Genomic DNA, 23,507 nt, shown 5'->3' on the forward strand with positions numbered 1-23,507 from the left:
GCTGACTTCCTTGCACTTCCACGGTATGAGCCGAGTCATTGATGTTTGAATATTGTGGCCAGCAGACATTTGGCTGCTGGCGCTCCAAGGTAGGCGTGCTGCACCACAAAGGATCTATGATATATTATAGTCAGAAGAGGGGCTAACTCAGCCACAGATTCAGTATAGAATCTGACAGGAATATCACAGACCCTCGTGCTCTGTTCAGTTTTAATGACTTCAGCTGTTTCTCAACACCACTGACACTAATTCTAATTTCATTAATCCTCCAGTCAATCTAATATGAAGTATGGGAATCAATGCAGAGATCTTACAGAACGGATATGCAGTCTTGGCACTTACCATATGGAATGAAGGATACTTGTATTTCAAATAGCAGTAAGTGACCTAGACTAAAGATCGAGGATTTTTAATCCATAAAAGCAATTACAATTTAAACCTCTTTTTACTGTATCACTTTAAAATTATTTTAATAATCAGTTTTGATATATATGTCCATGTCCATAAAAGTGTCAACTATTTACCACACATATCATATCATCAGTGCCAACATGAATGGTCCTACTATTTGCCATCTTGCTTAAATAGGAAAGTTTCGTGCAATCTGAAATTTTCTACGTTCATGAGTATATGAAAAAACATACTTCTGTAAAAACAAGAGTTGCTGCACCAGATGTGTATGTTGTAAATACCTTCCTCTCTATATGAATCGTGAATTTGCAACATGACTTAAGCCCACATTTCCATGGTTTTGAGTTATGGGCACAGCAATGTTCCAATGCCCAACTCATGTCACTTAATACCTAAATGACTTTAGCCTGTATCTTCTGTACATTATTTCCAGTAACAGAACATTCATGTTTACTGGCTAAACAGCCTTAGTCCAGAACTTAAGTTGGTTTGCTGGTCAGGTAACGATAATTATTAACAGATTGATGTATAGCTTTCAGTTGGTAAAATGTCTATATTACTTTTATTTCTGTGGTAGACCTGTGATATGTAAGTTCAAAATGAAAATGGCATCTAATGGCAGTTCTTTATGTATTGATGATTTGAAAATGAAGAAAATAATGACCAAACAAAGAGGAAAGGAATTAAAAGGGGTGCAGAATACAAGAGAGCTACGATAAAACGTGCCAACGTTAAATGTTTGGAGCATGTAATCATATGGGGCAGTTAGTTTCACCTACACAAAGAGGACCTGCTTGTGCATAAGTAATTTGGATTTAATTTTGTTTAACAATATTATTGTACTCAATATGCTGTATACATCATTGTAGCTTGTCGAGACCGGTAATGACATTAATAATGGCAGGCTCTTATTTATAAAACATAGTCATATATTTCACATGTAGGAAACAATGTTTCAACTTTGTTCCCAAAAATGTGTTGAGAGAAGCAGTTACAATTTTAATTAGTAATGATTGCTGCTGCCCCTGCAAGCGATGCCTGCACTTGCTAGTGTTTTGTTTTGTTTATTTTTTCTTTTTTTAATCATCATTAGCAAACACTTTCCACTTATAACTTTGGACATTTCCAGATCACATGTCTCTATCATAAACCTTGCTGTATAATTACCTTCAGAATGGTCAGATCATCAACATTTAAGTCTTAATCTTCTGAAGCCATATGGAGATCATTATAGTCCAATTAAAATTACTTGACAGTTGACACCTGTCACTTGCAGCTACAGTGTTGTCACAATGGCTGCCAGCTACTGCTCGGTTATAGGCAACACACAAATACGGTGGGTCACTTCACAAATGCTGTTATGTATAACACACAGTTCTGTTGGAAGTGGCTGCCACAAGGTATGACAGAAATGCAAGATTCTCAGTCAAGATGCTATCCTCATCATTCCACTGCGATTAAAAGTAATCTCTATGAGCAAACTAAAGACAGAAAATGGTTACCTGAAACTATCCTCACACTGGCAATATGACTGATTAGCAGTCCTGGTTGGCACAAGCAACAGCAACACAGGCAGATTCCAAAAGATAACAGTGAGACAGGAAGAAAATAAGAGCAAATAAAAAGGTCTACACAATGATGAAAATGATGTGGCAAAATATTAGAAATAAAAAAAATTACATTTAAACCAATTAACTGAATAAAAATAACAGTCTTTTGATTAGATTTAGAAATAAAAAGTTTCAGTGCATTTGAGAAGATTTGAAACTATGACATTCTTTCGAATTTATACACTAACCACTGTGCTATGTTGATGTTGTTGTATTTATGACTTCGATAATCGAGTTGCAATGATGAGTTGCAGCCTTCTAAAATTCACTTTTATGCAATGTCGCGCAAAACTTTCTAATGGAAGCCGATCTCTGTGACTATAATAACTGTATATGTGATAATGAATCACTTCCTGTGTGGAAGAGTCCACTAAAAGAAAGCTGGACAAGGAATTGGAAGTGAACTGACCAACTGTCATTGTAGTTTGGCAGCTGCGAGTGGCTAGGGAATGATGTTTATTGCTCTGATTGGAGGAAATCAGTTACAACATGCTAAGTGTCAACTATCAAGTAATTTTAACTGGACTGTAATACCAAACACAAATCCACCAAAATACAGGTGATGTGGCAGTTGATAACCTCACGAATTTTTAGTATACAACTTCTGATGTATCGCCACGCTTGTATGAGCCTTTCCTTATTTTAGGATGATAATCATAATTTCTTCCCTCCATGAAATCATAAAGAGACCTTCTGTCATAACTGGAGGAGAGATGGAAGAAAGTGCTAAACCTCAATTTAGTAAAGATTAGTCTGGTCACTTTACATGTTTTATGTTCAAATGCACAACATGCTGCTAACACAGTACTCCACATGTACCACTTTAAGACACTGTCTACCACGTAAACTGACATTGTTACTGTTTTTATGTTCTTATCTTTAAATTTAATCAAACTTTAACATGCAGTATCATCAAATATGCTCCGGTGGTTAGGCAATTTCTTCCACCAACCCTTTCAGTATTATTAAAAGTTCCAAGGATGACTTTTCTTGCATAAGGATATAGCTGCTGCAGCACGCTGCAGTAGATATTCTCAGGTTTTTTTTTCTGTGTTCTGGACTGCTACTAAGTTAATCTGATCACTCACATTGAGCACAAGTAGTGTGCTCTTTACTATTGTTGAAACTGAGTCCAACCTACCCCTCTCTCTGTCACAGCTTGACAGTGTTGATATGTATTAAAGTCTTATGTTGCTGGGTGGTGCACACAGAAAACAAGAAGGTGCCCAAGTAGCACACAACAATAGAAGTATATTTTTACAAGAAAACAAATAAGAAGTCACGAAGAACAGAAAACAGATTAACCATGATTGGGATGTAAGAAACTGCCCTGATCTATGAGAGGAATTGTCACTATCAATATAGTCCCACAAAGGTTAGAGAGACAGCACACAGTCTGTCACCATAGATCACACTGCCTTAGCGAGGTTGGAATCGGTTGACATCACAATCGGTGATTGCACTGGCATAGTCCTTGGCCTGGTGCGTAGTATTGGAGGCTTGTCACACCATGTCACTCGGATTCATTGTCTACTTCAGAGTCTGCTTCATACTGTCAGAGAGCTGCAGGTGGTGATCCTATTATGACCACTCGCATATGGATACCAGGAAATGGTCAGCATCACATGCCATAAGGATCAAAGACAGTGCTGGCTATGTCTGGTGAACATAGCACCCTCGTTACTACAGCAGATATCTCAGTGCAGAGCAGCAACTCAGAGGGCAATAGTGTGTGGCATATAAACTAACTCATCAGGCACCTGCAATGTACTGTACTCCTCTTCCCTTTGGAAGAAGATAGCAAAGACAATTCAATCCATAAACAGTGGTTGTAGCTGAGGTGACAGTTAAGGACATGGCAAGTATTATCAATGTTAGCTTAATATTTGAATATAATAGAAAAAAACATTCCATATGGGAAAATATATTAAAAAAGATGCTGTGACTTTCCAAACGCGAAAGTGCTGGTAGATAGACACAATAAAAAACACACACACAAATATCAAGCTTTCGCAACCCACAGTTGCTTCTTCAGGAAAGAGGGAAGGAGAAGGAAACACGAAAGAATGCGAGTTCTAAGGGAGAGAGTAAGGAGTCATTCCAATCCCGGGAGCGGAAAGACTTACCTTAGGGGGAAAAAGGGACAGGTATACACTCGCGCACACACATACATATATCCATCCGCACATATACAGACACAAGCAGACATATGTAAAGGCAAAGAGTTTGGGCAGAGATGTCAGTCGAGGCGGAAGTACAGAGGCAAAGATGTTGTTGAGTGAGGCAAAGATGTTGTTGAGTGACAAGTGATGTACGAGGGGCGGCAACTTGAAATTAGCGGAGCTTGAGGCCAGGTGGGTAACGGGAAGAGAGGATATATTGAAGGGCAAGTTGCCATCTCCGGAGTTCTGATAGCTTGGTGTCAGTGGGAAGTATCCAGGTAACCCGGACGGTTTAACACTGTGCCAAGATGTGCTGGCCGTGCACCAAGGCATGTTTAGCCACAGGGTGATCCTCATTACTAACAAACACTGTCTGCCTGTGTCCATTCATGTGAATGGACAGTTTGTTGCTGGTCATTCCCATATAGAAGGTTTCACAGTGTAGGCAGGTCAGTTGGTAAATCACGTGGGTGCTTTCACACGTGGCTCTGCCTTTGATCGTGTACACCTTCCGGGTTACAGGACTGGAGTAGATGGTGGTGGGAGGGTGTATGGGACAGGTTTTACACTGGGAGGGGGGGGGGGGCGGTTACAAGGGTAGGAGCCAGAGGGTAGGGAAGGTGGTTTGGGGACTTCATAGAGATGAACCAAGAGGTTACAAAGGTTAGGTGGACAGTGGAAAGACACTCTTGGTGGAGTGGGGAGGATTTCATGAAGAATGGATCTCATTTCAGGGCAGGATTTGAGGAAGTCTTATCCCTGCTGGAGAGCCACATTCAGAGTCTGATCCAGTCCCGGAAAGTATCCTGTCACAAGTGGGGCACTTTTGGGGTGGTTCTGTGGGATGTTCTGGGTTTGAGGGGATGAGGAAGTGGCTCTGGTTATTTGCTTCTGTACCAGGTCGGGAGGGTAGTTGCGGGATGTGAAAGCTGTTTTCAGGTTGTTGGTGTAGTGGTTCAGGGATTCGGGATTGGAGCAGATTCGCTTGCCACGAAGACCTAAGCTGTAGGGAAGGGACCATTTGATATGGAATGGGTGGCAGCTGTCATAATGGAGGTACTGTTGCTTGTTGGTGGGTTTGATGTGGGCGGATGTGTGAAGCTGGCCATTGGACAAATGGAGGTCAACGTCGAGGAAAGTGGCATGGGATTTGGAGTAGGACCAGGTGAATCTGATGGAATCAAAGGTGTTGAGGTTGGAGAGGAAATTCTGGAGTTCTTCTTCACTGTGAGTCCAGATCATGAAGATGTAATCAATAAATCTGTACCAAACTTTGGGTTGGCAGGCCTGGGTAACCAAGAACGCTTCCTCTAAGCGACCCATAAATAGGTTGGCATACAAGGGGGCCATCGTGGTACCCATGGCTGTTCCCTTTAATTGATGGTATGTCCGACCTTCAAAAGTGAAGAAGTTGTGAGTTAGGATGAAGCTGGCTAAGGTAATGAGGAAAGAGGTTTTAGGTAGGGTGGCAGGTGATCGGCGTGAAAGGAAGTGCTCCATCGCAGTGAGGCCCTGGACGTGCGGGATATTTGTGTATAGGGAAGTGGCACCAATGGTTACAAGGATGGTTTCTGGGGCTAACAAATTGGGTAAGGATTCCAGGCATTCGAGAAGGTGGTTGGTGTCTTTGATGAAGGATGGGAGACTGCATGTTCTGAGTTGAAGGTGTTGATCTACATAGGCAGAGATACGTTCTGTGGGGGCTTGGTAACCAGCTACAATGGGGCAGCCAGGATGTTTGGGTTTGTGAATTTGTGAATTTTAGGAAGTAGGTAGAAGGTAGGGGTGCGAGGTGTCGGTGGAGTCAGGAGGTCGATGGAGTCAGGTGAAAGGTTTTGTAGGGGGCCTAAGGTTCTGAGGATTCCTTGAAGCTCTGCCTGGACATCAGGAATGGGATTACCTTGACAAACTTTGTATGTAGTGTTGCCTGAAAGCTGACACAGTCCCTCAGACACATACTCCTGACGATCAAGTACCACGGTCGTGGAATCCTTGTCAACCGGAAGAATAACGATGGATTGGTCAGCTTTCAGATCACGGATAGCCTGGGCTTCAGCTATGGTGATGTTGGGAGTAGGATTAAGGTTTTTGAAGAAAGATTGAGAGGCAGGGCTAGAAGTGAGAAATTCCTGGAAGGTTTGGAGAGGGTGATTTTGAGGAAGAGGAGGTTGGTCCCACTGTGACGGAGGACGGAACTGTTCCAGGCAGGGTTCAATTTGGAGAGTGTCTTGGGGAGTTGGAGCATTGTGAGTAGGATTAGGATTATTTTTCTTCATGGCAAAATGATATTTCCAGCCGAGACTACGAGTGTAGGACAGTAAATCTTTGACGAGGGCTGTTTGGTTGAATCTGGGAGTGGGGCTGAAGGTGAGGCCTTTGGATAGGACAGAAGTTTGGGATTGGGAAAGAGGCTTGGAGGAAAGGTTAACTACTGAATTAGGGTGTTGTGGATCCAGATTGTGTTGACTAGAATTTAGAGGTTTTGGGGGCAGTGGAGCTGGAAGTGGGAGATTGAGTAGATGGGAGAGACTGGGTCTGTGTGCAACAAGAGGAGGTTGAGGTTTGTTAGAAAGGTTGTGGAGGGTGAGCGAGTTGCCTTTCCGGAGGTGGGAAACCAGGAGATTGGATAGTTTTTTGAGATGGAGGGTGGCAGGCTGTTCTAATTTGCGGTTGGCCTGTAGGAGGATGTTCCTCTGAACAGCCAGTGGGATGTGGGAGAGGAAAGATTGAGGACTTTGATTAGGGATAGGAGTTGACGGGTGTGTTCATTGGCTGAGTTGATGTGTAGGTGAAGGATTAGGCGGGTGAGAGCTATGGATTGTTCAGTTTGGAACTGGTATAGGGACTGAGGGAAAGAAGGGTTACAGCCAGAGATGGGAACTTTAAGTGTGAGGCCTTTGGGGGTAATGCCAAATGTCAGACAAGCCTGAGTGAATAAAATATGGGAGCGTAATCTGGCTAGGGCGAAGGCATGTTTGCAGAGGGAATGAAAATAAAACTTAATTGGGTCATTGTGGGGATGTTGTGAGGGTGACATGGTATTAGAAGGTGGAAAGTGTAACATGAGGCTAAAGTGAAAATAAAAATATATGGGGAGAGATAAAGGTGAAATAGAAAGCAACTGGAGTTGTGGTGTGAAAAAAGTCAAAAAAGTGTTGGTTTAAGCTGAGCTATGTTGATCCTGTGGTGAACTTAGGTTGGTAAACAACGATGTGTACAAAGGTTAGGTAGTTGTGTTGCCTCCAAAACACTTTAAAGGGTGGAGAAACACGGGAAAATTTTGACAAAACTGCATGTAATTGTATTAAAAGGACTTGTTATGTGGTGGCAGATTATGAAAATGAGGCTAACAATTGTCTGAAGAAGAAATAAGATATATATGAAAAAAGTCTTAAAATTTGTGAATACTTTTCTCAAAAAAGAAATATAATTCTATATGTATAGATAGTAAAGAACAATTTTCCTGTTATTTAACAAAAAGAAGAAAAAAACACTGATGATGCTCTAACTCCAGCAATACATGGCTCTGCAAAAAATAAATAAATACAAAAGTGATTTGTAAGCAAACATGAGTGAACTCCAACCTCAAGACAAATATTTATGTTTAAGGCATGACAGAAGATTAAAATTTAATGTCCTGTCAATAGTGTGGTCATTACAGATTGTGCCGAAGTTTGGATTACGAAAGGAGCCATTCCAGCATTCAAAAAGAGCTATTTTGGGAAATGGTGGAAAACCTAAATCTGGATAGCCAGATGGGGATTTGAACCATCATCTCCATGAATACAAGTTGAATGTGCTATGTACTGCACCACCTCACTCAGTAATATTTAGTTTTAGTTTGGCCCATTATAAGCAGTAATTTGGAGTTTTGAATCTTCAGTGTTGATCCATTGTTGCTGGCAACACTAAGTTACCTTTCCAGTCTTGTGTCCCACATTCATCCTGCAGGAAAATTTTTTACAAAACTCCCAGCTCCAGAGATTGACACCATTTTTTCTTAAAAATTAATGCATGTTAACCCTGCTACAGCTGTATATGGTATGATACAGCAGTTACTATGTAACCACTCCTCTTCTGAAGCAAACTATACATTAAAAGTAAAGTAGAAACAAGGCCCTGGCAAAAGCAAAGCCGTGATGACAGGTTGTGAGACATCCCTGTGAAGTTTGGCTGGTGTGAAAGTTTCCCACGCATGAAAGGTTCCAACTTCAAGCACACATATATCACACACTTTTAACCTGCTGGAAAGTTACAAATTCTATGTTAATATATATACAAAACTACAACCCTAAACTAATCCTGTCATCCCAATTATTGCTGGTAGTGCTCCAATGACTAACTGCAGTGCCAATGTGAGTGTGTGATTGTCTTCAACATAGGACAGCAAAACATGTCTTGTCTAATTCCTTGTTACTATGTCATACCACAAGCTCTTACCCAATCAAGACAGATGAAAATCCACTAAAATGAATTGAAATTACTTTGTGCTCTGAGAGGAAGAGACTATGTGCTGGCACCACGTTTCACCCTCTCCTTTCTCTCAACATCTCATCATCACAAATGCTACACGACACGACACGACACGACACTACACTACACTACACTACACTACACTACACTACACTACACTACGGCACACACATGTACTCGCACATGCACGCGTGCAGTTTTCATACTTCGCGAAAGAATGATGCTGCAGGTGCGAAGGCTATTGCTCGACAGTGTGTAACTCATATGAAACAGAACTACAAATTAGGGCATCATGAATGATCACAATATTGTTTGACCCTTCGGGAGAGTGTCATGAAGATGGTGAAGAAACTGAACTGCCAGAGTCTTAAAGGTAGACACAAACTATCCCGAGAAAACCTACTTAGATAGTTTCGAGAACTATCTTTAAATGTTGACTCTACAAGTTACTACAACCTGCTAAGTATAATTCCCTCAGGGATTTGTGAGGGTGAGATTAGATTAATTACAGTGCACTCACAGGAATTTAAATGTTATTCTTCGTGTGCTACACATAGAAATTGAACAGGAAGCAGCTCTAATACCTGGTACAATGGGAGATACCCTATGCTGTGCACATTAGTTTGCAAAATGTGGATGTAAATGTAGAGCATGCCTGAATCATTCTACATTTTTTTTTACATTAACAGACAAACAACAAAATCAAAATCATACCTTAATTTCAAATATGGCTGCAGTTTCTGCAAATAGCTGGTATATGCTGACAAATGGGTGCTTAGCTTTCCTAGACACGGTAGTGTTTCAAGTGAGACTAGTGGTTCCATTTCCAAACTAGCTTGAAATTCTCTATAACCTTGTTCAATAGCACGCAAGTAGTGTGCATTGTTTCGCAAATGGGAAGACAACTGCAAAAGTAAAAATAATTGAAATGTTTCAGACACAATATTTCATTAAATGCAAATTAATATTGCTAAAAATACATATACCAAGAGTATTCAAACATTAGAAATATAATCTTAACCTTAACATGTCTGGCATAATTAATTTCAGTGTCAGACATGATCTTTTCAAATGCCATAAAAACGTGAGCAGAAAGAACTGTTAAGAGTTTAACATCCTTTCAACAAAGTCAGTAGATATAGGGAAAATTCATAATGGGAAAGGACAGGAAAGGATTTTGGCTGCTGTGTTTAGGAAACATCCTGTCACTCATGACAAATGATTATGGTATCCCTGAGAAACCTAAATCAAGGTGACTTGATGAGGATTACAACACAGATTAATTACAAGTTGGACAAACCAACGTTCAGAGGCATATACCTATGAGCTGTAGTCAAAATTTTGCTTAGAATAGGAGACACAGTGTGCTCTGTGTTCATGTTCTCCACTGTGAATCACTGTGCCATCCTCTGTGGGGACTGCTCCATCTACATTTGCTTTCAAGTTATGGAAGCCATATGGGGCACTATATTTTACAACCACAGTCTAACGACTAAAGATATGACTGATCAAGCTAGCAAATAATTTAATAACTACAGTAATTTGGAAAGTTATGCTGGAAACTTAACTGTCCAGGTAAAGAGGACAGCAGGTTAGAGTTCAACATATCACTTGCCATGCTGCAATCATTAGTGTCAGAGCTCTGGCTCATTTAGGAAAGGATGGGGCAAGAAACTTTCTGTGGCCTTGTAATTTCCTCAAGCATGAATATCTTTAACTCAGGGGGTTATAAGAGGATTTGACACACACTCCTCCCCCCCCCCCCCCCCCCCCAAAAAAAAAAATCACTTTCCTTGGTAACTACACCATGTGAATAATCATTTGAGATACCCACATCACACTGAAATAGGACTTAAGTTTCTGCTAATCAAGCAAAAACTACATTGGTAAGTATAATCATCAGAAACATTTCAAATTAAGAAGCAACTTGGAAATACTACTTCAGAACACTAAAAGTAAACTACCAGCAAGATGGAGCACCATATCAATGAATAAAGAGAATATTGTTTGAAGGGCAGGGAGAAGTATTAATCCCACCTTCCAAACAGTTGAAGAAAATAATTCACTAGAAATAAAGACATAGTGGGAAAGGCATTTAGACTATCAAAGAGAATGTTGTGTATTAACCAGCTAGCACAACTTAATCAACAACTTTACAATTATAATCTTAAGATTGCCTCCTACCTTCAAAAACATGCCGCATAAGTCTCAAGCACTGAATATATATTTAAAACTTAATATTAGATGAGCTACATAAAAATGCCTGTCATTACCTCCCTTTCCTGTTCCAGTCGCGTATGGTTCGCGCGAAGAACGACTGTCTGAAAGCCTCCGTGCGCGCTCTAATCTCTCTAATTTTACATTCGTGATCTCCTCGGGAGGTATAAGTAGGGGGAAGCAATATATTCGATACCTCATCCAGAAACGCACCCTCTCGAAACCTGGCGAGCAAGCTACACCGCGATGCAGAGCGCCTCTCTTGCAGAGTCTGCCACTTGAGTTTATTAAACATCTCCGTAACGCTATCACGGTTACCAAATAACCCTGTGACAAAACGCGCCGCTCTTCTTTGGATCTTCTCTATCTCCTCCGTCAGACCGATCTGGTACGGATCCCACACTGATGAGCAATACTCAAGTATAGGTCGAACGAGTGTTTTGTAAGCCACCTCCTTTGTTGATGGACTACATTTTCTAAGCACTCTCCCAATGAATCTCAACCTGGTACCAGCCTTACCAACAATTAATTTTATATGATCATTCCACTTCAAATCGTTCCGCATGCATACTCCCAGATATTTTACAGAAGTAACTGCTACCAGTGTTTGTTCCGCTATCATATAATCATACAATAAAGGATCCTTCTTTCTATGTATTCGCAATACATTACATTTGTCTATGTTAAGGGTCAGTTGCCACTCCCTGCACCAAGTGCCTATCCGCTGCAGATCTTCCTGCATTTCGCTACAATTTTCTAATGCTGCAACTTCTCTGTATACTACAGCATCATCCGCGAAAAGCCGCATGGAACTTCCGACACTATCTACTAGGTCATTTATATATATATTGTGTTAGAGCTGCCGAAGTTTGTCTACTTTGTATTGTCAGGTTTTAAAGTATTCATTCTAGTATTTTAAAAGCAAGTGTGTGAATTGAAGTTTGATTGATTGAATAGTTCTAGCAAGCCATCCTCAAACAGGACATGTTACCTAATGTCAACGTGGAGTTATACAAGGTTTGTGACATCACTTCCTGTAATTTCACGTCACAGACCAATTGCCTTGCTTGAAACACGAAATAAGTTCTGCAATATTTTGGGACTGTGCTACAAAAAGTTGAAGCAACAAGTGGCAAAGATACACTCTATGTCACAAGCAGAGCTTGTGAGTCACTATATTGTTTTTTTGTGTTCAGTTAAAGCTCATATTTGGTAGATTTCGTATTATAACTTAAATCCTACGAATATATGTTGTTTCTAAGTACCAGCACATTGATGCTCTACTGAAAATGCATTACTGGTAGGATTTGTTACAGTCAGTTTCTGTCTCTATTTACACCTTTACATTTTCTAAAAGACTGTGGGACTTTCTTATTAAAATAGAAGAAATATTTTATGTTAATATTATATTAATGTAAATACACATAATGTAAATATAAATGCGCTCTCTTCCAGAGTGAGTCCATCCTTTGTGACGTTTTATCAGCTGGTTTCTTTGATCACTAGACAAGAAACTTCCCTTTTTGTCTTTAACATGTTCGTGGATACTGGAGTTTTTATTTATTTATTTTACAGACAGAACATCACACGTAGCGTACAGCCAAGGGAGGAGTCTTGCATTTTATTAGAGTTACAGTAGGCATTTTATGCACATCCATTCTCTTAGATGAACTGTATAGTATGCAAGCCAGATACAACTATTAGGTCTACAACTTTGCTTCCGCGTTTTGCAATAGACGGCAGTAGCGGCAAGTGGAGTTCAGGTGGTTGGTCATAGGTATAATACAGTAGGCTTAGGCATCTGTAAACATAATGCCATAAAAATATTAGTCGATTTGTGATTGCATCATAAAGTTATTCTCCATTAAGTACATCAACTTACGTGCCCATTTATCGCCATTTGCAGGAAGTTTTAATTTTCTGCTTTAACATGAAGAAATCTGTGGCTGTGGCTCTTAAAATGCTGGGTAAGACCAATGGTGAGGGAACTATTAGTGCAAGAACGTGCAGAGAATGTTTAAAACGTCTTAAGAATGGTGATTTTGATGTCTAAGACCGGCATGGCAGTGGAAGATAGAATGTTTCTGTAGCTACTGAAACAGACGAAGACAGTCACAGGACATCATTACCGAAAGCAATTGATGCATTCGAGCCCGGCACTGAAACACAAACAGCCACAATACAGCGATAGACACGTAAAGGTAATTTTGCAGGAGGCCAGTGCTCGACCCCATGTCGCAAAACCCATCAAAATATACACGGAAACGTTGAAATGAGAAGTCCTACCCCGCCCGCAGAATTCTCCATACATTGCTCTCTCTAACTACCACCTTTTTCGGTCAGTGGTATACAGTCTGGCTGACCAGCACTTCCGATCATATGAACAAGTAAAAATTGAACCGATTCATGGATCTCCACAAAAGACGCCCAGTTCTTTCCCCCACGGGATTTGTATGCTATCCGAAAGATGGTAGAATGTAGTGGCCAGCAATGGGCAATACTATGAATCATAATTTTTTTGTACGTTTTTTCACAATAAAGTCCCAAACTTCGAAAAAAAACAGCAGAAGCAAAGTTTTAGATGTAGTAACAGCTGCCACTGGAGAGTGCCACTGCCACGTATTGTGTTAACTAGCACATTGCATGTGCTGTGGATGCTGGTCTCTTGCAAGGTTAGATTTCCTGTCCAAGTCACATTAGCTGCCTCGTCCCCTGTGAGGAAAGCAAAAAAAAGGCCTATACCATTGTCAAAATTCAGAATCCTATTAGTTCATGACCAATAATACTTTCCTTTCACTAGAATCAGATGATGTGTCACTCTAATATCTGTGACAAGTTCATGTAAAATGCTGTCCCTCTCCTCTGTTGTTGGATTTGAGAGTCTGGACCCTTCATCAAAACTCACTGTGATGTCTGTAGCCCTTCTAGCTGGATTGGAATTGCAGAAAGACATTTACAGCTGTGTCACAATCTATCCTGAATGCCTTTTGTAGAGCCTAAGACCTTCTGATAATCTTGACTGTTGGATTTCCCATTCATAATATATATATATGTCACATAGAAGATCCATTATTTTGTTGTTTTAGTCTTCTACAAAAGCAGAATTTAACATTTCAGATCAGTATAGCCAATATGAAAGTGTAACAAAGGCGTTGGGCTATCTTAAATGGGAACCTTTGGAAGAAAGGGGCAATGCTGTTGAGACTTGGGTAGATAATTTTGGAGACTGGTATGCAACAAGACTGTGCAATAGCTTTTATCATCCCTATTGTATGACTTACATACTGACAAGAGATGCAACATAAGTCCTGCAGCATGAAATGCAACATATATACCTTTATGCTAAACTGAACAAACAAAAGGAATGACAGACTGCCAGAAATGGCTGCACATGTTCTATACACAAACATTATGTAATTACTAAAATAGTATCTTAGAAAATCATCCACGAGCAATGGAATTAGAGAAGGCCGACTAGTAGTATACAGACACCAAATTAGTAGCCACCTTAATCAGTAACAACTCATCCACCAACCATAACTCACCAAGTACAGTACGGTGCAATCTCAAGGCATGCACGTCTTGCTCGACGACATCCAAGGTGTACTCAATAGGACCGACTTTGGGTGACTGGCTGCCCAATGGTAGTTACTTTCCCACACTGAATTGGTAAGCAATTTGCTTCACTGTGACCCTTTTACCCACAGCTGCTTTTCGTAATAGCCAACACTGACTGCTGTCATCATCAGAATGTTATCACCCCCTGGTAAATGACTGGTGGCAACAGTTCTATGCAGATCAAGGTATTTTGCAACCACCTTCACATGGGGCACAAGAGAAACACAGTGACTACTCAGTCCTGGAGATAGTGTCCTATGTTTCAAGCACATTCAGTCTGGTTACAATCAGATATCCTGATATCTTATTTTTAGCCCACTGTGTGTTCAATTGCCACAGTGACAAACAGTACAATGTTTGACAGTATGCCAGTCATGTGACACACTGAAATATCCATTCACCAAGGCACATCTGTCTCTTTACATCACAGCGTCTCTCTCTATGAGGGACCTCTCACATGCTCAGTATTTACTGTGCAGTAATACTGTGTCAATATAGTGCAGACAAGGGCAAAACGAAGAATGGCACAATATTACTGCTCAATATTTGTTCCTGGGGTGTGTCAGAACTCTACCTTCATAGCATACATGTCAGTGTTCAACAATGTGGAGCTCTTATTTTTTGTGACCAAGTAGTTTCCCCACAAAAGACAAGCAAAAATTATGCAGAATGAACAAAATGTGTATGAAAAGGTTCCAGTAAAAATTCAATGGGCCAGCAGCTCATCCATGTCCAACATAGATTTGCAAACAACAACAACAACAACAACAACAACAAATTACAAATTAAACAAATGAACTATGTAACTTACTGTGTACATGCACAGTTTAATATGTATTTCTCAACTGTAATTACTGCTGCAAATGAAGTACAACAATTATACAATGATTATTGATTGAATGCTTAAATAATCTTATGAATATGGAGTGACAACTGTTAAGACACACAAAAGATATAAGTTCGTAACTGGTTTCAAAGGACAAAGGATGGTGCAATAGATTCTTAGTTCACATTAGATTTACCACTTTCTAAAATAACTTTATTATATACGAAATTACATGACTATAATAAGTATATGCGAACGAACATGGAATACAAAGAAAGTAATTCCAATTTTTTAAAGCAAACCTTTGAATTAACTGGACTTAATTTCTCATGTGATGCTTGAAGCCGCTGCTCGGTGTATGTGTGAAAGTCTGACAGTGCTGAACACAATTCACGAACATGAAGCCCAGCTTGTGATATCACATGCTGAATGTAGATATGCCGCTTACGGTCATGGGTTGGCACATTTAGCTCATTCAATTCACTATTGGCTGGAACATTAAAACATGTGATGGTCCTAAAAAAACAGAAGTATACTCACTTAGCAGTAACAGTCTAAGATAATTGTTAATATTTAAAGTTTAAAAGCAAACACACTGCATTATTTTCGCTCATATTATACTGTCGCAGAAGAAGCTGAGTAACACTGTGGTGTAGTGGTTATGATACTAAACTGTTGCATGGAGGGTCGTTAGTTCAAACCTCACCTGGACTGTACAATTTTAATTTCTATAATAAATGAAAAGCACCAGTTTGCTTTTGTTCTACAATATTATTTTTATTGCTAACCGGTTTTCGGCTTACAAGGCCATCTTCAGGCATTTACTGAGTATTATCACCAAAGAAGTCAAATGTTAGCAGTTACTTCTCTTCCAGTGTTGTCTGCTAACATTTAACTTCTTTGGTGATAATACTCAGTAAATGCCTGAAGATGGCCTTGTAAGCCAAAAACCGGTTAGCAATAAAAATAATATTGTAGAACAAAAGCAAACTGGTGCTTTTCATTTATTATTATAATGTTGTTCTACCAAGAACCGACGGAAGATTCTGTTAATATTTAATTTCTATATTCAGTTCGAGTACATTATAGAAGTATCCACAACTGTCAAGAATCATTGTACTGGAATGTTCTGTAGCTGTATATATACGGTACGTGTTCTGGCCGGAGGCAGTTGGCTCCACGCTCTTGTATGTGCAAGTGCTGAATAAACCTTCGTAAAGTGAAGTTAGTGTTAATCATTCATCTAATTACATCTTATTCTATGTGACAATGTTCTGCCAAGGACAGAATAATCCATTAACATAACTGGCATGATTGGAAAGTGTTGCTGCATGAATACCTTGGCTGAACACTGCCAAACATACTAAAAACCTGTGAAATATGTTTACTAAAATTTCACCCATAAGCGAGCTGATTTTCAGTACAGAGGAAAGAATGGTGTCAGCACAAAATGGCTATTGGTAGTGCGTAATTTAATAAAACTTTTCAGATAGAGAATGCAATACAGCATAATCAGGGACATGCACAGGCAGCTTACAACCATCTTTCAGACGAACAAGGTTGAATGATTCACACGAAGGGCACAGGAGAACTATACCACTAGAAGACACAGACAGTTGGCTTTAGAGCAACAGGTGGGAAAATCACTAACTTGGCAGTACTGGCACAGTGACAACACACAAATGCAAGTCCAAACAGAGCACAAAACTGAGCAATATGAGTATATATTCCACAAAATGTGCAGGAAAGAGGAAAAAGTACAATCCATAACATTTTGCACATGACTTCCTGATTTCTATAACTCCGAGTAGTACATTGCTCAAAAGACTAATAAGCAAAGGACTTTCCACAACTAACCAAAAACCAAAATGATGGGTTTTCAAAACAACTGTCTTACGGTTGACGATATTCAGTAAAAATCGGAAGAAATAATGGACTAATCGGGAAGCGGGAGAAAAAGCTGAAAATCTGGTGTTTCTCGCCTAAATCAGGAGAGTTGGCAGGTATGTACTAACCAAAAACCAAAATGATGGGTTTTCAAAACAACTGTCTTACGGTTGACGATATTCAGTAAAAATCGGAAGAAATAATGGACTAATCGGGAAGCGGGAGAAAAAGCTGAAAATCTGGTGTTTCTCGCCTAAATCAGGAGAGTTGGCAGGTATGTACTATCATGGGAAAACAGCAGTTGTCAACAGTGGGTGTGTCTGGTTTCAGAACACACGCATGACGAAGGCAGGATCAATGAAATCAGCCCTCTTGTCTAAAGAGGAAGCCAGAAGAGCAGAAACATTGGGACAGCAGGGCTGCGAGGCATACCTTGGCGATCCTCCCTCTTCACTGAGAAACCATTGGCAAGTTTCCATAATGAAAGCCAAAACTTGACATTAGAAAAGGGTTAGCTACATCAAGCTGCACAAGGAATATCGAAAATGCAAAGTCCTGATGGTCACTTTTGAGCAACACTCTGTCGGTAAGGTTTCCAACTCACCCGTGTTCCTGTTCTCCTTGCTTACGTATTGAAGCATTCTTGGAATACCCATGTGATGGCATGTCACATCACCAGAATTGTAGTGTAAAAAAAACAAAGCAGTCATTGAAAATAAAATCCTGTTAAGGTCAGTGAGATATGCAGCCTTTAAGAGTATGTATCACTTAACAGTCGTAGCAAAAAGACAAATGTCTGCTGTCTTCTTGACCTCTGCGACTGCCTTGGAGAGCTTAGCTCCTTCCACATGGCTGATTACAGCGATCTTCCCCATGTTGCTGAAAGTGAAAGACTTGCTGTATACTGTGCAATACACCTAGAATTCACATGTCTTGTGGGCCTCGATGCCCTCAAACTTCCAGTCATTCAGCCATTCAGCACTGAATTTCACTGAGAAACCATTGGCAAGTTTCCATAATGAAAGCCAAAACTTGACATTAGAAAAGGTTAGCTACATCAAGCTGCACAAGGAATATCGAAAATGCAAAGTCCTGATGGTCACTTTTGAGCAACACTCTGTCGGTAAGGTTTCCAACTCACCCGTGTTCCTGTTCTCCTTGCTTACGTATTGAAGCATTCTTGGAATACCCATGTGATGGCATGTCACATCACCAGAAGTGTAGCGTAAAAAAAACAAAGCAGTCATTGAAAATAAAATCCTGTTAAGGTCAGTGAGATATGCAGCCTTTAAGGGTATGTATCACTTAACAGTCGTAGCAAAAAGACAAATGTCTGCTGTCTTCTTGACCTCTGTGACTGCCTTGGAGAGCTTAGCTCCTTCCACATGGCTGATTACAGCGATCTTCCCCATGTTGCTGAAAGTGAAAGACTTGCTGTATACTGTGCAATACACCTAGAATTCAGATGTCTTGTGGGCCTCGATGCCCTCAAACTTCCAGTCATTCAGCCATTCAGCACTGAATTTCACTGAGAAACCATTGGCAAGTTTCCATAATGAAAGCCAAAACTTGACATTAGAAAAGGTTAGCTACATCAAGCTGCACAAGGAATATCGAAAATGCAAAGTCCTGATGGTCACTTTTGAGCAACACTCTGTCGGTAAGGTTTCCAACTCACCCGTGTTCCTGTTCTCCTTGCTTACGTATTGAAGCATTCTTGGAATACCCATGTGATGGCATGTCACATCACCAGAATTGTAGTGTAAAAAAAACAAAGCAGTCATTGAAAATAAAATCCTGTTAAGGTCAGTGAGATATGCAGCCTTTAAGAGTATGTATCACTTAACAGTCGTAGCAAAAAGACAAATGTCTGCTGTCTTCTTGACCTCTGCGACTGCCTTGGAGAGCTTAGCTCCTTCCACATGGCTGATTACAGCGATCTTCCCCATGTTGCTGAAAGTGAAAGACTTGCTGTATACTGTGCAATACACCTAGAATTCAGATGTCTTGTGGGCCTCGATGCCCTCAAACTTCCAGTCATTCAGCCATTCAGCACTGAATTTCACTTTGCTTGGTTTCACCATGATATACTACAAGAACAATGCGAGAGATGCCGCATGACTGAGGATGGAAAGTTGTTTGTTGACAACATTACTGCAAAAATCAGAAGCTGGTGTGCCTTCAAAGGTGAGATGCCACACAAAAAACAGATTTTCTCAATGAGCCACGGATATTTCCAGAGGATTCTCTGATATCTGCAGCCCCCACCTATTTATTTGTGAAGGCCTGACCTTGAGATTGTACCTGCAGAATGCAAAAATAAAATATTCACAGCATCCCCCATTCCTCAAACGGTCTGAGTTATTGAAATTAGATTTTGGCAATGATAGCACGGAAATATCTGAGTATTTTTCTACATGATATGCATGTGGAATTTTCTTACCTACCGTGTTATATGAGTAACTTTAGACTTATGTAACGGAATGACAATTTTTTTTAAGTCTTTGATAGCTGCTGTAGTAAGAATTACTGTGGCTTTGCAACATAAGTTAAGAAATTACACATTTGGTTTTATACCAAAAATGTGATTTTTCATAAACTTTTGACATAAAGGACCACATTTCCTCATTTAATAAACCACTGTTTCAGGATTCTGTCACAACTGTAAGTACATTAGGATCTTAGCGAGGTGAAACTGTGGAAATACCGCTTTATTTGGTCAAAGGAAGTAAATTTTAATACAGAAACAAGCTGTTACTCGAAATTCACCACTTCTGAGTGAGTGGTTTTCAAGAGACAAATATAATGAAGGGGCTGGATCAATGACCATATCGAAAAACATACAACTGTGCCATGAAATATTTTGTTTGTGAAAACTGACATACGCACACTACACAAACAAGAATGTGAAAAATAGGACACAAAGATATGGTTGAAAAATTTCTATACAGTATTCCAACTGTGGACCACTGTGTTGTTATAAAAACTAAGCTACAAAATTTGAAATGAAGTTTCAGAAAAAAATTCATTTGTATGACCCGATTGTCCGTAGCTGCTTTATAACATCTGAAGTTATTTAAAATAAGTCTTAGCAGCTACGTATGAGAAACAATAGTGCCAAATAAGGAGGGAGGGGGGGGGGGGGGGGGTAGAAGGGCGGGAAGTCGGGGCGGGGGGGGGAGAAGGGCGGGAAGTCGGGGCGGGGGAAGAAGGGTGGAGAGTCGAGGAGGGGGCAGGATGGGGTAAGAGCGCGAGATTGGGGGGGAGGAGAGCGCGAGATTGGGGGGGGGGGAGGAGAGCGCGAGATTGGGTAGGGGGGGGAGGAGAGCGCGAGATTGGGGGGGGGGGAGGAGAACGCGAGATTGGGGGGGGGGGGGAGGAGAGCGCGAGATTGGGGGGGGGAGGAGAGCGCGGGATTGGGGGGGGGGAGGAGAGCGCGGGATTGGGGGGGGGGGGAGGAGAGCGCGATACTGAGGAGGAGAAGAGTGCGATACTGGAGAGGAGAAGAGCGCGATACTGGGGGGGAGGAAAAGAGCGCGAGATTTTGGGGGGAGGAAAAGAGCGCGAGATTTGGGGGGAAGGAGAAGAGCGCGAGATTTGGGGGGGAGGAGAAGAGCGCGAGATTTGGGGGGGAGGAGAAGAGCGCGAGATTTGGGGGGGAGGAGAAGAGCGCGAGATTTGGGGGGGAGGAGAAGAGCGCGAGATTTGGGGGGGAGGAGAAGAGCGCGAGATTTGGGGGGGAGGAGAAGAGCGCGAGATTTGGGGGGGAGGAGAAGAGCGCGAGATTTGGGGGGGAGGAGAAGAGCGCGAGATTTGGGGGGGGGAGGAGAAGAGCGCGAGATTTTGGGGGGGGGGAGAAGAGCGCGAGATTTGGGGGGGGGAGAAGAGCGCGAGATTTTGGGGGGGGAGAAGAGCGCGAGATTTGGGGGGGGGGAGAAGAGCGCGAGATTTGGGGGGGGGGAGAAGAGCGCGAGATTTGGGGGGGGGGAGAAGAGCGCGAGATTTGGGGGGGAGGAGAAGAGCGGGAGATTTGGGGGGGAGGAGAAGAGCGGGAGATTTGGGGGGGAGGAGAAGAGCGGGAGATTTGGGGGGGAGGAGAAGAGCGGGAGATTTGGGGGGGAGGAGAAGAGCGGGAGATTTGGGGGGGGAGGAGAAGAGCGGGAGATTTGGGGGGGGAGGAGAAGAGCGGGAGATTTGGGGGGGGAGGAGAAGAGCGGGAGATTTGGGGGGGAGGAGAAGAGCGGGAGATTTGGGGGGGAGGAGAAGAGCGGGAGATTTGGGAGGGAGGAGAAGAGCGGGAGATTTGGGAGGGAGGAGAAGAGCGGGAGATTTGGGGGGGAGGAGAAGAGCGGGAGATTTGGGGGGGAGGAGAGCGGGAGATTTGGGGGGGAGGACAGCGGGAGATTTGGGAGGGAGGACAGCGGGAGATTTGGGAGGGAGGACAGCGGGAGATGGGGGGAGATGGGGGAAGACGGGAGGTTGGGAAGGAGAGGGAGAAGTGCAGGAGGTTGGGAGGGAGGGGGAGAAGTGCGGGAGGTTGGGGGAGGGAGGGGGAGAAGTGCGGGAGGTTGGGGGAGGGAGGGGGGAAGTGCGGGAGGTTGGGGGGGGAGGTGGATAATGGCGGAACGTTGGGGGGGGAGGTGGAGAATGGCGGAACGTTGGGGGGGGAGGTTGAGAGGGAGGGAGGTTGTGGGGAGGGGGAGAATTGCGGGAAGTTGGGGGGGAGGTGAAGAAGGGCGGGAAGTTGGGGGAGGTGGAGAAGGGCGGGAAGTTGGGGGAGGTGGAGAAGGGCGGGAAGTTGAGGGAGGGGGCGAAGGGCGGGAATTTGGGGGAGGGGGCGAAGGGCGGGAATTTGTGGGGGGAGAAGTGCGGGAAGTCGGGGCGGGGGGGGGGGCGGGAAGTCGGAGCAGGGGGGGGGAGAAGGGCGGTAAGTCGGGGCGGGGGGGGGGAGAAGAGCGGGAAGTCGGGGCGGGGAGGGGGGAGAAGAGCGGGAAGTCGGGGCGGGGGGGGGGGGGAGAAGAGCGGGAAGTCGGGGCGTGGACAGACGAGCGGAGGATTGGGGGATGTACAGGGGGAAGGGTGCTAGATTGGGGGGGAGAAGGGGGGATAATGGGGGGAGAAGGGGGGATAATGGGGGGGATAATGGGGGGAAGGGGGGATAATGGGAGGGAGAAGGGGGAGAAGGGCTGGACATTGGGGGGGAGAAGGGGGAGAAAGGCTGGACATTGGGGGGGGAGAAGGGCTGGACATTGGGGGGGGGGGGGGGGGGACTAAGGGCGGATGGGAGATTGGGGTAGGGGAACTAAGGGCGGGCGGGAGATTAAGGTGGGGGGAACTAAGGGCGGATGGTAGATTGGGGGGGGGGGGGACTAAGGGCGGGCGGGAGATTAAGGTGCGGGGAACTAAGGGCGGATGGGAGATTGGGGGGGGGGGACTAAGGGCGGGCGGGAGATTTTGGGGGGGAACAATGGGCGGGCGGGAGATTGGGGGGGGACAATGGGCGGGAGGGAGATTGGGGGGGGGACAATGGCCGGGCGGGAGATTGGGGGGGGACTATGGGCGAGCGGGACCTTGGGTGGGGGGGACCTTGGGTGGGGGGGGACCTTGGGTGGGGGGGACCTTGGGTGGGGAACCTTGGGCGGGGGGGAGTTTGGGGGGGGAACCTTGGGCGGGCCGGAGTTTGGGGGGGGGAGGAGACCTTGGGCGGGCCGGAGTTTGGGGGGGGGGGGAGGAGACCTTGGGCGGGCCGGAGTTTGGGGGGGGGGGGAACCTTGTGTGGCCGGAGTTTGGGGGGGAACCTTGGGCGGGCCGGAGTTTGGGGGGGAACCTTGGGCGGGCGGGAGTTTGGTGGGGGTAACCTTGGGCGGCGGGAGTTTGGGGGGGGAACCTTGGGCGGGCGGGAGTTTGGGGGGGGGAACCTTGGGCGGGCGGGAGTTTGGGGGGGGGAACCTTGGGGGGCGGGAGTTTAGGGGGGGGAACCTTGGGGGGGCGGGAGTTTAGGGGGGGGGGAACCTTGGGGGGCGGGAGTTTAGGGGGGGGAACCTTGGGCGGGCGGGAGTTTGGGGGGGGGGAAACCTTGGGCGGGCGGGAGTTTGGGGGGGGGGGGAACCTTGGGCGGGCGGGAGTTTGGGGGGGGGGGGAACCTTGGGCGGGCGGGAGTTTGGGGGGGGGGGGGGGGAACCTTGGGCGGGCGGGAGTTTGGGGGGGGGGGGGGAACCTTGGGCGGGCGGGAGTTTGGGGGGGGGGGAACCTTGGGCGGGCGGGAGTTTGGGGGGGGGGGGAACCTTGGGCGGGCGGGAGTTT

General features: G+C 43.8%; 1 protein-coding gene across 1 annotated transcript in view; it reads right to left on the reverse strand.

Annotated features, from left to right (window-relative positions):
- Window positions 1-23,507, reverse strand: part of LOC126480650 (protein phosphatase 1 regulatory subunit 21) — a 200,122-nt gene that overhangs the window by 82,776 nt on the left and 93,839 nt on the right. The window contains exons 6-7 of the mRNA XM_050103882.1: window positions 15,620-15,807; window positions 9,371-9,561 (exon numbers count right to left, since the gene is read on the reverse strand). Of these exons, the coding sequence (XP_049959839.1) occupies window positions 9,371-9,561; window positions 15,620-15,807 (379 nt within the window). The remainder of the gene's footprint in view (window positions 1-9,370; window positions 9,562-15,619; window positions 15,808-23,507) is intronic.

Source organism: Schistocerca serialis, chromosome 1 (assembly GCF_023864345.2).
Source record: "Schistocerca serialis cubense isolate TAMUIC-IGC-003099 chromosome 1, iqSchSeri2.2, whole genome shotgun sequence".
NCBI lineage: Eukaryota > Metazoa > Arthropoda > Insecta > Orthoptera > Acrididae > Schistocerca > Schistocerca serialis.